The following is a 14,987-nucleotide window of genomic DNA, read 5'->3' as shown; positions in this document are numbered from 1 at the left end:
ATTTTTCCTATCAAAATTCGAAATCTCCGCAAAATTTGCGAAATTTTGACACCCATATCGGCTAGGTTCTGAAATGTTGAGTTTTCAGGCCCGGAAATAGGCCATTCTAGGCCGAAAAATGTACATTTTAGTGCTGCATATATACTATAATTATAATTATAAATCGCATTTTCGCTGAAATTTTACCTCTGAAAATTGGAAATTTCCAAAAAAAATCCATTTTTTTCGCAAAAAATGCCACAAAAGTAGCAAAAACTTTGATTTTTTTCGAAAAAAAAAATCTCTGAAAAACCTAAGTTTTCCGATATTTTCAGCTATGGAAAGAAAGAAAAAGCAGGAAATGGACGATAAAAAGGAAGCGGACATTCATTTCGAGGATATGGATCATGAAATGCAAGAACCTGCTGCTACTGCAGCACCGGCTCCAGGAGCTCCAGCAGTTGAAGAGCCACCACCGAAATAGATGGAAAATTCAGCAAATTTGGCCCAAAATCGATTTTTCTGCAATTTTCCATCATTTTTATGTTAAAATTCAGAAAATTTGGCTTTTTCTGTATTTTTCAGAATTTTCACCCGAAATTTGGCCAAAAATTGAATTTTTACTGTAATTTTCTATATTTTTCAGAATTTTCTCTCCTAAAATCCCCTGAAAATCGATTTTTCTGCAATTTTCCATCATCATTTTTTATGTTAAAATTCAGAAAATTTGGCTTTTTCTGTATTTTTCAGAATTTTCACCCGAATTTTGGCTAAAATTGAATTTTCCTACGATTTTTGTGTTAATTTATCCATTTTAATTTATTTTTTTGTTAACTCTCATCAAATTATGATCTTTTTTAAAAACTTTTTTCTAAAAATTTATTTTGTTGACTGATCCCCCCACCACATTTTTTTTTGACTGCAAATATATACATTTTCTGTGGAAATTTTGTGATTTTTTTTGCGATTTTTTGTGTTTTTTATCACAATTTTTACCTATTCTTTTCTTATTTTTGAGATTTTTTTTGCAGGAAAAATTTGAAAAAAAATCAAATTAAAATTCGTTTTTTGTCTGAAAAACGCAAAAAATTGAAATTTCTTCCAAAAATTTTGATTTTAATCAGAATTTATTATATTTTACCGTGAAAATTCCCTGAAAATGCGAATTTTTGCCGGAAAAATTCATCGTTTTTTCGGCTAGAAATTCCAATTTTGAGCGAAAAATTAAAATTCTACCGAAAATCGAATTTTATTAATTCAATAATTTCAATTTTTGTCGCTCTAAAATTTTACATAAAAATCCTCAAAATTTAATAAAAACTCAGATTTTTTCTGAAAATTTACTAAAAAATCATTATAAAATCGCGCAATTTCGGTTAAAATTTATTTAAAAAAACGTTTTTTTTTCAGAAATTTGGTGAAAATTTTGTCACAAATTAGATTTTTCGAGTAAATAACATAAAATTTGAATTTTCCTAAAATTTGCATAGAGATCCTTTAAAAATCACACATTGTTTGGAGCAAATTTCGTGAAAATTTGGTTTTTTTTCAGGAAAATTTTTTTTTTTTAAATCCAGTTTTTTCCAGAAATTTCCAGACACAACACTGAAAAAAATACAATTAAATCCGAAAAAACGCCTAAAAAATTGGATTTTTTGCTGAAAAACGCCTAAATTTCTTCCAAAAATTCGATATTGATCAGAAATTATTCATTTTTGCCCGAAAATTGCCAATTTTTACTAAAAATCCATATTTTCGCCTAGAAATGTAAATTTTGAAAATTTATTTTTAAATTCGATAATTTCAATTTTTGTCCCTAAAATTTTGCATAAAAATTTGATTTTTCGACAAATTTTATATTTTTTCTGAAAATTTGTAGAAAAATGGCTTTAAAAATGTGAAATTTTATGGAAAATTTTCGATTTTTTCACACAAAATTCTCAGATTTTTCTGGTTTTTATTCAATTTTTGTAAAAAGCTTCGTAAAATTCACCCCAATTTATTTTTTTCAGGGTTCAACACAGCAAAAATGGCAGCTCCAGCCGAACAAGTTGCGGCGGAAATTGAAAATTTAAAAGTGAACGGAGGAGCCGCCGGAGGAGGAGTTCAGGAAGATGAAGAAGATCGGGTTACACCATGGGAGGTTACCACTACAAAAGCCACTGGAATCGATTATGATAAGCTTATTGGTACGGAGAAGAAAATTGGTGGCTGAAAAACACGGAGAAAATCCAGATAAATGAGCCTAAACCCCCAAGAAAATTGGCTAAAATCGAATTTTTTTTTTGTAAAAAAAAGTGTTTCCACTGAATTTCGTGTGATTTTTCCCATCAAAATTCGCATTCTCCATGAAATTTGCGAAATTTTGACACCCATATTGACTGGGTTCTGAAAATTTGAAATTTCAGGCCGAAATAGGCCGATTTCAGTGCCGTTTTGGGCTTGAAAAGTATAAATTGTAGATTTCGAGAACCTTATTCCATAAATATACTAACTTGTTACATATTGACTAAAATCTAAAAAATTATAGATATTTTTGGCCCAGAATGGCCTATTTCGGCCTGAAATTTTAAATTTTCAGAACCTAGCCGATATGGGTGTCAAATTTCCGCAAATTTCAAGGAGAATTCGAATTTTGTTGGGAAAAAACACGAAAATCTCAAAATTTAGTAATTTCTCTTCAAAAATTTGCATTTTTTTGACTTTTTCACCATTTGTCCCGACAATTGCGGGGACATGGGACACACCATATAATTTTTCAGTAAAATTTTCGAAATCTCCATACAATTTCCGAAAGTTTGACACCCAAATTGACTGGGTTCTGAGAAATTAGAGTTTCAGGCCGAAATAGGCCGATTTCAGGGCTGTTTTGGGCCGAGGTGCATAAATTCTCCGAACCCAGTCAATATTTGTTCTAGATATTTGCAAGAACAATATATTTCGTCCAAATTCCGAATTATGTAACCTAAGGCCTAAAATAGCCTGAAATCGGCCTATTTCGGCCTGTAATTTCCAATTTTCAGAACCTAGCCGATATGGGTGTCAAAATTTCGGAAATTTCATGGAGAATTCAAATTTTCCATATTTGAACTGAAATTTTCGCTAAAAATTCACCAATTTTTACAGTTTTTACACCAAAATTTCTCAATTTTTCCAGTGAAATTCGGTTGCCGGAAGCTCGACGAGGAGATAATTGCCCGTTTCGAACGTGTTACCGGACACAAAGCCTCCCCAATGCTCCGCCGTGGAATGTTCTTTGCTCATCGTGATTTGACGGCAATTTTGGATCGAAAAGAGCAGGGAAAACCATTCTACCTGTACACAGGCCGCGGAGCATCGTCTGGAAGCCTACATTTGGGCCATTTAGTCCCATTTATCTTCACAAAATGGCTTCAGGAGGTGTTCGATGTGCCACTTGTCATTCAAATGACTGATGACGAGAAATTCTTGTGGAAAGATATGAAGGTAGCCGAGCTTTTTTTTTTTGGCTGAAAATTCGAAATTTTTCCCGGATTTTCGTAATTTTTCATGTGAAAATTCGAATTCTCCATGAAATTTCCGAAGTTTTGACACCCATATCGGCTAGGTTCTGAAACATTGAATTTTCAGGCCGAAATAGGCCGATTTCGGGCCTTTTCGGGCCCAAAAGTGTATGTTTTCAGAATCGAGTCGATATTTACTATGGCTTGAAACACATTAACTATACATTGAAAACTTCAATTTTTGGGCCCAGAACGGCCTGAAATCGGCCTATTTCGGCCTGGAAACTTAAAGTTTTCAGAACCCAGTCAATATGGGTGTCAAAATTTTGGAAATTGCATGAAGATTTCGAATTTTCATATAACAAGTTACTAAAAACACGAGAATCCCAAAATTTTAGTAATCTTTTTTTTCAGACCGAAAAAGGCCGAGTTTAGGCTTTTTCAGGCCCAATTTTCAAAATTTTCAGAACCTACACGAAAAACATTTTAAAGTTTGATTTTAAAAATATGTGTCCACTATATTCCAAAAAATTATATTTTTGAGCCCATAACGGCCTGAAATTGGCCTATTTCGGCCTGGAAACTCAATTTTTCAGAACATAGTCAATATGGGTGCCAAAATTTCGGAAATTTCATGGAGAATTTGAAAACATTACTCAAAAATCACGTGGAGTGTCCCATGTCTCCGCAATTGTCGGGACACATTTAAAAAAAGTCAAAAAAATCATATTTTTGAGAAAAAATTACTAAATTTTAAGATTTTTCCTTTTAAAATTCGAATTCTCCCCAAAAAATTTGCGAAAATTTGACACACCCATAACGACTAGGTTCTGACAGTTTAAATTTTCAGGCCGAAATAGGCCAATGTGGGCCCAGAAAAATATACATTTTTAGATTTTCGCCAATTTATATCAAATTAGTGCCACTTATAGAATGCACATAGGCTAGGTTTTTCAAAATGTACAAATTTAGGCCCGAAACGGCCCAGAATCGGCCTATATCGGCCTGAACTTTCCAATTCTCAGAACCTAGTCAATATGGGTGTTAAAATTTCGGAAATTTCATAGCGAATTTGAAAACATTACTGAAAAATTACGTGGAGTGTCTGTCCCATGTCCCCGCAATTGTCGGGACACAAATTTTTTGAAGTCTAAAAAATGTTCATTTTTTCATTCAAATTTCAGGTCGACGAGGCGAAAAAAATGGCCCGTGAAAACATGAAAGACATCATTTCCGTCGGTTTTGATCCGACAAAAACCTTCATTTTCAACAATTTCGACTACATGTGCCCACCGTTCTACGAGAATATCGTCAAAATCTGGAAAGTCGTCAATACGAATCAGGCCCGAGCGATTTTCGGCTTCACCCCCGAGGATTGTCTCGGAAAAGCGGCTTTTCCGGCTGTCGAAGCGGCTCCGTGCTTTGCTTCATCATTTCCACAAATTTTCGGAAAACGAAACGATATTCCATGTCTGATCCCGTGTGCCATCGACCAGGACCCATTTTTCCGTATGACACGTGACGTGGCTCCAAGATTGAAGGCCTCTAAGCCATCTTTAATCTTTTCCACATTCCTACCGGCTCTTACGGGAGCACAGACGAAGATGAGCGCTTCTGAGCCGAATACGTGTATCTTTTTGAGTGATACGGCGAAACAGATTAAGAATAAGGTGATTAGCAGCGAAAATTGAGTTTTTTCTTGAAAAAACGACCGAAAAATGAGTTTTTTCATGAAAAAACGAACGAAAATTGAGTTTTTTCGTGAAAAAACCACCGAAAATTGAGTTTTCTCACGGAAAAACGAACGAAAATTTTGTTTTTTCATGAAAAAACGACGGAAAATTGAGTTTTTTCATGAAAAAACGACCGAAAATTAGACAAATCCCTCCAAAATTGAAAATTTGCGAAAAAACGAATGCAATTTTAGATTCCTGGCGTTTTCGTAATTTTTCTTTTAAAATATCGAATTCTCCACGAAATTTGCGAAATTTTGACCCCCATATCGACTTGGTTTTGAAATTTTGTAATTTCAGGCCGAAATAGGCCATTGTGGGCCGAAAATCGTACATTTTTGTCAATATATATCAACCAAGTAGATTTATGGAAGATATACAGGCTCGGTTCTGAAACGGCCTGACATAGTTTTTTTTTCGAAAATTTGTGAAATTTTGGTGGCCTGAAACGGCCCGAAAATTCAAAATTTTTTGAAAATTGCCCATTTCGTCAAGAAATTCAAATTCTCCGCAACCTTCGTGTTTTTCTGAGCCTCAAAAAGTTTCTGGGCCTAAACAGCCCGGAAACGGCCTGAAATTTCGGACAAAGAATTTTCCTTGAAATTTAAAAAAAATTTAAAAACGATTAATTATGTTTAACATAGACTCAGGTTTTGAAGTTTTAAATTTCCAGACCGAAATAGGCAGAGCTTAAGCCTTTTCAGGCCTAAAATTCAAAATTTTCGAGAACTTACACGAAACAAATTTCTCATATTCGATTAAAAAAATATGCGTTCACTAGATTCCAAAAAAAAAAAATATTTTTTGAGCCCATAACGGTCTGTAAACGGCCTATTTCGGCCTGGAAACTCAATTTTTGGAAAAAAAACATTTAAAAAACGTACCAGAAACTCCTGAAGTACAATTTTACTGGAAAATAACGTGTTTTTTTTTCGAAATGAGCATAGTCGTTATCATTAGGCGGTCGAAATAAGTGAAAAATGATGATTTTGATGGAAAAATGAGTTTTCTCTGAAAAATAATCACTTAATGATGATAAATGATGAATTATTTTGTACTTCTTATCATCATATTTTTCTTTTCTTTTGGAATAGATATAAATTGTAGTTTGTATGATTTTTGATTCCATCACGTAGTATAAAAACTAAAATTTGTTGGAAAATTGATGCAATATGAGGCAAAATTGGTTGAAAGGTCGGCCTAAATCGGCCTAAAAAGAGCTGACAACACCGTTTTAAGTTTTCACATTTTCTGTGAATTTTGCGTGTTTTTCATGTCGAAATTCGAATTCTCCTTGAAATTTGCGGAAATTTGACACCCATATCGGCTAGATTCGGTGAGCCCGAATTTTCAGGCCGAAATAGGCCGATTTTAGACCACTTTGGGCCCTAGAATATACAATTTTGGAATTTGGTCAAAATATGTTGTGCTTGCAAATATGTAGGCTAAATATTGGTTAGGTTATGAGAATTCACACGCTTCGGCCCAAAACGGCCCAGAATCGGCATAATTCGGCTTGGAAACTCAATGTTTCAGAACATAGTCAATATGGGTGTCAAAATTTTGGAAATTTCATGGAGATTTCGAAAATAGCACTTAAAAAAATACGAGAAGTGTCCCATGTCCCCACACTTGTCGGGACAAATTTTAAAAAAGTCCAAAAAATTCAAATTAAAAAAAAAATTACTAAATTTTGCGATTCTTTGGATTTTCATAATTTTTCCTCATGAAATCCGAATTCTCCATGAAATTTACGAAATTTTGACACCCATGTCGACTAGGTTCTGAAAATTTGAAAATTCAGGCCGAAATAGGCCATTCTCGGCCTAAAAATATACATTTCTAGATTTTGGTATATATATCTACTCACTAGATTTATGGAATATAAATAGCCTATATTTTGGAAATGTATAGTTTTGTTCTCAAAACAGCCTAAAATCGGCCTAAATAGGCCCATTTTCGGCCCAAAAACATATTTTTTAGAATCATGGCAATTTATATTGATCTCATTAAAGTAATCAAAATGTAAGAAATGAATGCTTAATAATTTTTATTATTGGGTCTAAAGCGGCCTAAAATCGGCCTATTTCGACCTGAAATTTCCAATTCTCAGAACATAGTCAATATGGGTGTCAAAATTCCGCAAATTTCATGGGGATTTCGAAAATCTCACTGAAAAATTATTTGGAGTGTCCCATGTCCCCGCAATTGTCGGGACAACTTTTTAAAAAGTTCGAAAAAAAAATTTCAATTTTTTGTCCTTTTCAGATCAACAAATACGCATTTTCGGGGGGTCAACAAACTGTGCAAGAGCATCGCGAAAAAGGTGGCAACTGTGACGTGGATATCTCATATCAATTCCTTCGTTTCTTCCTCGACGACGACGAGAAGCTGGCCGAAATCCGAGAGAATTACACGAAAGGAGAAATGCTTTCGGGTGAATTGAAGGCCCTTGCCACACAAAAAGTACAGGAAATTGTACTGGAAATGCAGGAGCGACGCAAGCTGGTCACCGATGAGACTGTCGAAGAATTTGTCAAAGTTCGGCCATTGGCCTATAAATATTAGGCCGTTTAGGCTCAGGCTTAGGCCCAATTGTTGAGATTTTCCTTTTTTTTTTTACTCGTTGTTGGTGTTTTTTCTTATTTAATTTTTTGCTTAAAATTTAGTTTCCCCCGTTTTTTCCAGAATTTTTGGATTTTTTAGCCTTAAAATTTGACCTTTTTCAAAAAATTTCGGTTTTTTTGAAATTTTTGGCCTAAAAATTGGATTTTCAACCAGAGTATCAGAAAAGTTCCCAAAAAATTTGAATTTCCGCTGAAAAATCGAGTTTTCCGCTACAATTTTGGCCTTTTTTCAAAATTTTTCGGTTTTTTGAAATTTTTTGCCGAAAAATTGGATTTTCTCAAAAAAAAAAAAATTTTTTTTTGGTCTTAAAATTACAAAAAACTAAAATTTCTCAAAAAATCGATTTTTATCTGAAAATTTGCCAAAATTGCACAAAAATTTTGAATTTTCCGCAACTTTTTTGAAATTTTACAGAAATTTGAAAAAATCTAATTTTTTCGCCTGATGTAATCCAAATTTTGAAACTAGAAATTCGAATTTTTTGGAAATTTTTTTTTCCTTCGTTTTCCCCCTCTTTTTGTCCGTCTCAGAAACAATCATAATGCTTTTGCCCCGCCCCCTTCCCCCCAGCTTTGGCTCCGCCCCTTTCCTGGTTTTTCTTTTTTCAATTCGAATTTTTTTTTCGAAATTAATTTATTCAATTATCGATTTCTCGTTTGGTCCCAAAAATAAACTTTATTGCAAGAATTTTTTGATTTTTTTAAGATTAAAAAAAAAACAAAAATTTTCAGATATCCTTAAAAATGTCCGGATGGGAATATTGGATACTGTAGACGTCGAAAATCTCGGCAATTTCTTGTTTTTTACGGCATTTCCAGATGTCTTCCTGAAAAATAAAATAAAAATAGGGAAAAATCGATACTATTGATTTTTCGAAAAAAAACTTTTGGAAATTCAAAATTTAAAAATTTCGTTTTTTTAAAATTTTTTTCAAAGAAAACTTGTTTTATGTTTTTACCTAATAGTTCACAAGTTTCGGCACAGTTTAAGCCAATTTTCAGCTCGAAATCTTGAAAATTGAGTGAGATAATGAATTTCGAAAAACAATTTTTTTTCGAAAATCAATTTTTGTGTAAAACTCAGAAAACTATGAGTTTATAGCGCTTGAAATTGTTATTTTTGGATTTTTCGTTGAATTTCCGAAGTTTTGACACCCATATTGACTAGGTTTAGAATTTTGGATTTCAGGCCGAAATAGGCCGATTTTAGGCCTTTTTGGGCCCAAACTTCCAGATTTTCAGAACTTTTTCAACATGCATTTAACACATCTATTAGCCTAATGCAAAATAACTAAATTTCGTAAAAGTGAAATTTCGGGCCCACTGTGGGCCTATTTCGGCCTGAAAATCGAAAGTTTCAGAACGTAGTCAATATGGGTGTCAAAATTTCGGGAATTTTACGGAGAATTCGAATCTCTAAATGACAACACGCAAAATTCACTGTAATCGCAAATATTTTGAGGCTTGAAATTTTTGAATTTAAAGGTTTCTGCTCCAAATTCACTATTTTCGGTCAGAGCTATTGCATTTTAAGCCAAAAATTTGGATTCTGCCGAAAATTTACGTAAAATTTGACACCCATATTGACTAGATTCAGAAAATTTGAAGATTCAGGCCGGAATAGGCCGAGTTTAGGCTTTTTTGGGCCAAAACTAAAATTTTCGAATTTAGCGAGGATGCCGTGCATATTTCAACTCAATCAATACTTCTTGACTGGATTCTAAAAGAAATATTACTGTTGGGCCTGAAGCGGCCTGAAACGGCCCGATTCGGCTTGAAACCCTAAATTCTCAGAACCTAGTTAAGATGGGTGTTAAAATTTCGCAAATTTCACGGCGAATTCGAATTCAGCAGTTAAAATTAATTTAGATGTCCCATATCAGAGCCACTGAGGGGACAAAATATAAAATTGTGCAAAAAAGTTCAAAAAAGTCAGTTTTTGATCGTTTTTCTTGGAATTTTGTTCATTTTTTGAGCTTTTAATAAGATTCTTGCTAGTTTCAGCAAGTTATTAGCCATTTTCACAAAAAATCCTCTACCCGAATGCGATTATTAATCCTTAATAGCTGTGACAACCTCCCAGAGTAATTGGGCATTCTCCACTCGTCCACATAAAATTCGTGAAGCTCATCGGCCAATTTTTGCTGAAAATTTTCACAAATTTCCAGCATTTTTCCATGAAATCGTTGTCCCGCGTAGTGGAAGCACGCCTGGCAGATCATGAAGGATAGTTCCACGTCACTGGGCTTCAGGTCCATCATATAGTCCACCAGTTTATACAGAAAACTATTTTGCGTGTTGTCGATGAAGCTGCAAGAAATTTCACAAAATTTGGGAGAAAATGTGCTAAAAATTGGGAAAATTGGTCCATTTTAAGCTTTTTCTGAAAATTTGGCCACTGATGGGACAATTTGGGACATTTGTGTATTAGTAACAACTTTTATATGCAAAAATTCGAATTCTCCGTAAAATTTCCAAAAAAATGACACCCATATTGGCTAGGTTCTGAGAATTTTGGTTTTTAAGCCGAATCGGGCCGTTTCAGGCCGCTTCAGGCTTTTTACTGTTTCTGTGTTAAAACTGACGTTTTTTTGGGCAATTTGCATAATTTTTACGTCCTTGTTGTCCAGGTTTTCGAAGTTTGAGTTTTCAGACTGAAATAGGCCAGAATTAGGCCCTTTTAGGCCGAAAATCTCAAAATGGTCCAAAATGAGTCGATATGGGGTTCAAATTAACGGAAATTGGATGATTTTGACTAAAAAGTGCAAAAAATTACTCGCAAAAAAAATTCGAAAAAAAAATTTCGAAAAAAAAAATTTGTTTCTTCAATTTTTTCAATTTTCACAATAATTCCTACTCACTGTTGCATTTGCTCATTAGTATATTTTGTGCACCATGAAAAATCAAATTCAATTTTCGTGAGATCCATTACAGTATACTCGGAGCCATGGCTTATCATTAGCATTTTATCCTCACAAATCTGCCGGCGTTTTCCAATTGCTGACGTGGAAAGCTTGTAGAGACGGGACCACACGTGCCAAATAGCTTGAATCAGTTCTAGCTGAAAGTTCAGACAATTTTTAAAAAGTTTTCAAAAAAAAAATTTTTTTTTTTCGAATTGTCCCACTTTGTCCCAAAATTTGGGGACAACGGACATCGTACAGATTTTGAAAATAAAAAATTCGAAATTTACATAAAATTTGCTACTGATTTGATCCCTATATTGACTGGGTTCTGAAAATTTTGAATTTCAGGCCGAAATAGGCCGATTCCAGGCTTTTTTGGGCCTGGAAAAAGAAAATGTCGGAATTTGATTGCTACAAATTGTATTGTTGAACAAAACTAATAGTAAGATTAATTCACAAGATAAAAAACTGTTTTCGGACCGAAAATGGCCTGAAATCGGCCCATTTCGGCCTGAAAACTCAAATTTTTGAAATATAGTCAATATGGGTTTTAAATTAACGCAAATTTCAAGGAGATTCCGAATTTCGTATTGAAAATCGCCTCCCTATGTCCCCTGTCCCGAAATTGGCGGGACAAATCGAAAATTTCAATTTTCCCAAAATAAAATCTGACAAACCTTCTGTTCCTGATCCAAATCTTGAAATTCATCAAAATAAGTGAACCATCGTGTAGCTTTCAGAAAATCTTGCTCAAAAAATGAAAAAACTTCTTCCTTCCCGTATTTGGTGACCAGCTTTACCGGTTGACTCGGCGATGAATCGTGGCAAATATCGATTTTTTGTAAAGCTTCTGCTAGTTTTTGTAGGTTAGATTTTGTGTAGAGCGGTGATTCGGAGCCCTGAAAAATTGAAAAAAAAAATAAAGTTTAGAAAAAAAAACAAAAAAAAAAATTTTTTTTCGAAAAATTTATTTTGAAAAAAAAAACTTTTTGAAATTTCCTTCGCATTGCAAAAAAATTATTTCAGTAAATAGTCAAAAGACTTTAAAAAGTCAAAAAAAAATTGCGCCCCGTCGGGACTCGAACCTGCGACCTATTCTTAAAATTTGGGTATCAACCATCCCTCTAACCTACTGAGCCACTTGGACACCTTTTTGAATTTGCTGTTTTAGCGTGGATTTTAATATTGTTAAGTTCAAAATTACTTACGAAATTTGAAATTGTTGTTTTTTTAAGTTTAAATAGAGCTTTAGAGCATTTTGGAGCATTTTGAGCAAAGTTGTGGGCGGAGCCAAAAAAATCAATTTTTTTGAAAGTGCCCATTATGGGTGTCAAATCGGTGCTAAATTTGACGCTGATCAGTTTTTCTGTAGAAATTTTTATGATATCTCGTCTAGTTTTCGAGATATTCGTCGATTTAGGGCAAAAAGCTGAAAATCTCACTGTTTTTGGCGTTTTTCTCAAAAACTGAAGGAGATATCGAAAAATTGTCAACAGAAAAATTGATCAGCGTAAAATTTGCTACTGAATTGACACCTGTATTGATTAAATTGAATTTTTCCGGATATTTAGACTCCGCCCACAACTTGGCTCAAAATGCTCCGAAATATGCAAAACCTAAATTTTTTACAGATTCTCAGTTTACATACGTAATTTAAACGCAGAATTTGCAAATTCTAGTTCAAAACAAAAATCCAAAAAAATGACCAAGTGGCTCAGTGGGTAAGAGGGATGACTGACGCGCAGTATGTCGCAGGTTCGACCCCCACTAGTGGCAAAACTTTTTAAAAAACTTTTTTCGTACTTCGCACACTAACCTCCTTTAAAATCCGCCCGGCTTTCCGTAAGAGATCTGTACAATCGATGAGATCCTTCTCGCAGCGGACAACTTCCGGGTCCACAAAAATTACACAGTGCGGGCGGCCCAGAAAACCTTCCATACTCTGAAATTATTGATTTTTGAGTTGGAATTCGGCTTAAAGTTACGTTTGGGACATTTGTGAGCTTAGTGCTAATCGGGTCCCTGTCGAATTGGAAATCTGGAAAAAATAATTTTCAAAATTTTTTTTAGGAATAAAAATTAAAAGTTTTTCCACATACTTGCTGAGTTCATTCCAATTTCATAACACTTCTGAAGTCGACAAAATTTACAGTCAAACCATCCGTTATTATTCAGCAAGTTTTGGCAATTTCCGCCTTTTTTACACGGTTTTACTGTGGTTTTGGCGGCGTCTGCGCGTCTGAAATTTTTATTTTTTGAGTTTTATTTTAAAAAAGTACCTTAATTTTAATATTTAAAGTTAAATTTAGCTCAGAAAAAAAAAAATTGACCCTGGCGTGGAGTCGAACCTGTGGCATTGTTTTTGGTTTGCCCACCTAACCCACTGCGCCACTTGGACACTTTTTGAATTTGAGGGCTAAGCTGGGTGGTCAAACCTATTGTGTACAAGCTTAGATAAAAAATTTGAAAATTTGAGATTTTTTAAGTTTGGAGGAATTTGGAGCATTTTGAGCCTAACTGTGGGCGGAGTCGGAAAATACAAAAAGTCAAAAATTTTCGAAATGCCCAATATGCGCGTCAAATCAGATGCAAATTTTACGCTGATTATTTTTTCAGTTGACAATTTTTCGTTATTTCTTCTAGTTTTTGAGATAATCGTCAAAAACTGCAAAATTTTCCGACTATTGACTAAAATCGGCGAATATCTCAAAAACTAAAAGAGTTGTCGAAAAATGGCAATTGAAAAATTAATCAGCGTAAAATTTGCTACCGATTTGACACCCATATTGACTATTTTGAAATTTTGGGCCCAAAAGCGGCCTGAAGCGGCCTAAAACGGCCCGAAACGGTCTGGCACTGCACTAAAAAAGCGTCTATTGCTAAAAAACTTGAATTTTTTCATGGATTGTGTAAAACAGACATTTGCAATCACTATAATCAGATGAAATTGATTTTTGGGGCCTAAAATGGCCCGAAACGGCCTATATCATTGAAAAATGGAATTTCTGGAGGTTTTCAAGATTTGATATATGAAAATTTGAATTCTCCGTAAAATTTGGGTCTATACCACAACAAAGTTAATTGAATTCTGATAATTTTGGTGTTTCGGGCCTGGAGTGGCCTAAAAAAACAGCCCATTTTGCCTGAAAATTCAAAGTTCCAGAATATATCCAAAATGGGGTCATTTTAGGCCGAAATGTTGTGCTGAATTCAAATTTTGTAGTCTAAAGTGTCCCAGGCTATCATAGCGTCTTGGAAAATAGGTGTATAAGTGGCTCAGTAGGTTAGAGGGTGGCTGGGAGCAAAATTTTGAAAAGAAAGGCCGTAGGTTCGAGTCCCCGCTTGGCTCATTTTCTTTTGTATACTGAGAGAATATAGAAAAATTAGTTTAAGCTTCAATTTGATTAACAAAATAAGTTTTTCGAGAAAAAAAATGTTTCGAAAAAAAAATTTTCGAATTTTTTTTCAAAAATTTTTTTTTGAATTTTTTATAAACTGAAATTTTTCCGGGATCCAAATTTTCCAGCTAGCTCACCTAAAAAATGCAGCACAAGCCCGGCAGGCGACTGCTCCAAAGTGTCTTCCACGTGCCGGCTGTGAGCACACAGCACAAATAAGCTCCGATGACTCTTCCTGGGATAATATTGAGGTCGATGCGATGAGATCCATTGTGATGAGAGACGTGGTTTTAACTTTAAAATTCACAGAAAAGAATTTATTATTAGAATTGAATTGAAATTTAAGCTGGGGGAAACCAAAAAAAAGTGCTCCGTGAGCCGGAAATCATGATGAATATATTATGATGCATATATGACTGGCGGAAAGCGGATTAATTTTGACTTTAAACTGATCATTCGGGTTTGCAAAATTGTTTGGAAAAAATTCTTTAAAAATTGAAAAAAAATTTTGAATTTTTTTTCAAAATTTTTTTTTTAAATCTAAATTTTTATTCTTAAATTTTTAAGTATTGATAGGAAAAAAGGTTAAAATTGATATTAAGAAAGATTTAAATACTTAAGGATTTAAATTAAAATTTGTTTGAAAAAAAATTCCAAAAAGAAATTTCGAAAATTTTTTTTTTCAATTTTTCCAAATTTTCAAAATTCCTAAAAATGAAATTTTGAAAGAAAAAATTTGTTTTTAAAAATGGTCAGACTAGTATTTAATAAGGATAAGCTAGTGGAAAATAGGATTTCTTTGAAAAAATATATTTTAGAGGAAAAATACGAGATTAGTAGTTGGAAGAAGCTTGGATGCGTG

General features: G+C 33.8%; 3 protein-coding genes across 5 annotated transcripts in view; 2 read left to right on the top strand and 1 right to left on the bottom strand.

The window, feature by feature from the left end:
* Positions 1–928, top strand: part of emb-4 — a gene marked incomplete at both ends in the record, with an annotated part of 34,690 nt that extends 33,762 nt beyond the window's left edge. For 2 of the 3 annotated variants that reach the window (NM_001269903.3, NM_001269904.3), the window contains one exon: positions 315–463. In NM_001269903.3, the coding sequence (NP_001256832.1) occupies positions 315–463 (149 nt within the window). Of the gene's footprint in view, positions 1–314 lie in introns of all 3 variants that reach the window. The other variant, NM_001269902.2, reaches the window with a different exon arrangement.
* Positions 929–1,991: 1,063 nt separating this feature from the next.
* On the top strand, positions 1,992–8,509 carry wars-1 (Tryptophan--tRNA ligase, cytoplasmic). The gene is made up of 4 exons (NM_075282.6): positions 1,992–2,168; positions 3,137–3,444; positions 4,646–5,131; positions 7,463–8,509. Exons 1-4 carry the CDS (start codon positions 2,009–2,011, stop codon positions 7,760–7,762), a joined length of 1,254 nt encoding a protein of 417 aa, NP_507683.2. The 5' UTR covers positions 1,992–2,008; the 3' UTR covers positions 7,763–8,509.
* nhr-230 (Nuclear Hormone Receptor family) lies at positions 8,484–14,433 on the bottom strand. The gene is made up of 8 exons (NM_075280.4): positions 14,263–14,433; positions 12,827–12,966; positions 12,713–12,765; positions 12,544–12,669; positions 11,405–11,626; positions 10,683–10,882; positions 9,861–10,131; positions 8,484–8,648 (listed from the first exon to the last, which is right to left on the bottom strand). Exons 1-8 carry the CDS (start codon positions 14,394–14,396, stop codon positions 8,550–8,552), a joined length of 1,245 nt encoding a protein of 414 aa, NP_507681.2. The 5' UTR covers positions 14,397–14,433; the 3' UTR covers positions 8,484–8,549.
* Positions 14,434–14,987: the final 554 nt, after the last annotated feature.

This window comes from Caenorhabditis elegans, chromosome V (genome assembly GCF_000002985.6).
Source record: "Caenorhabditis elegans chromosome V".
Taxonomy (NCBI): Eukaryota; Metazoa; Nematoda; class Chromadorea; order Rhabditida; family Rhabditidae; genus Caenorhabditis; species Caenorhabditis elegans.
Note: the sequence above shows the minus strand (reverse complement) of the source record. Positions and strands in the feature narration are given on the sequence as shown.

Coding starts and splice junctions, on each gene's coding strand:
- wars-1 (NM_075282.6), top strand. CDS start 2,009: ATGGCAGCTCCAGCCGAACAAGTTGCGGCGGAAATTGAAAATTTAAAA. Junction 2,169..3,136: donor CGATTATGATAAGCTTATTG/GTACGGAGAAGA, acceptor CAATTTTTCCAG/TGAAATTCGGTTGCCGGAAG. Junction 3,445..4,645: donor TCTTGTGGAAAGATATGAAG/GTAGCCGAGCTT, acceptor TTCAAATTTCAG/GTCGACGAGGCGAAAAAAAT.
- nhr-230 (NM_075280.4), bottom strand. CDS start 14,396: ATGGATCTCATCGCATCGACCTCAATATTATCCCAGGAAGAGTCATCG. Junction 11,627..12,543: donor CCGGGCGGATTTTAAAGGAG/GTTAGTGTGCGA, acceptor TCAATTTTTCAG/GGCTCCGAATCACCGCTCTA. Junction 8,649..9,860: donor GGATTAATAATCGCATTCGG/GTAGAGGATTTT, acceptor TTTATTTTTCAG/GAAGACATCTGGAAATGCCG.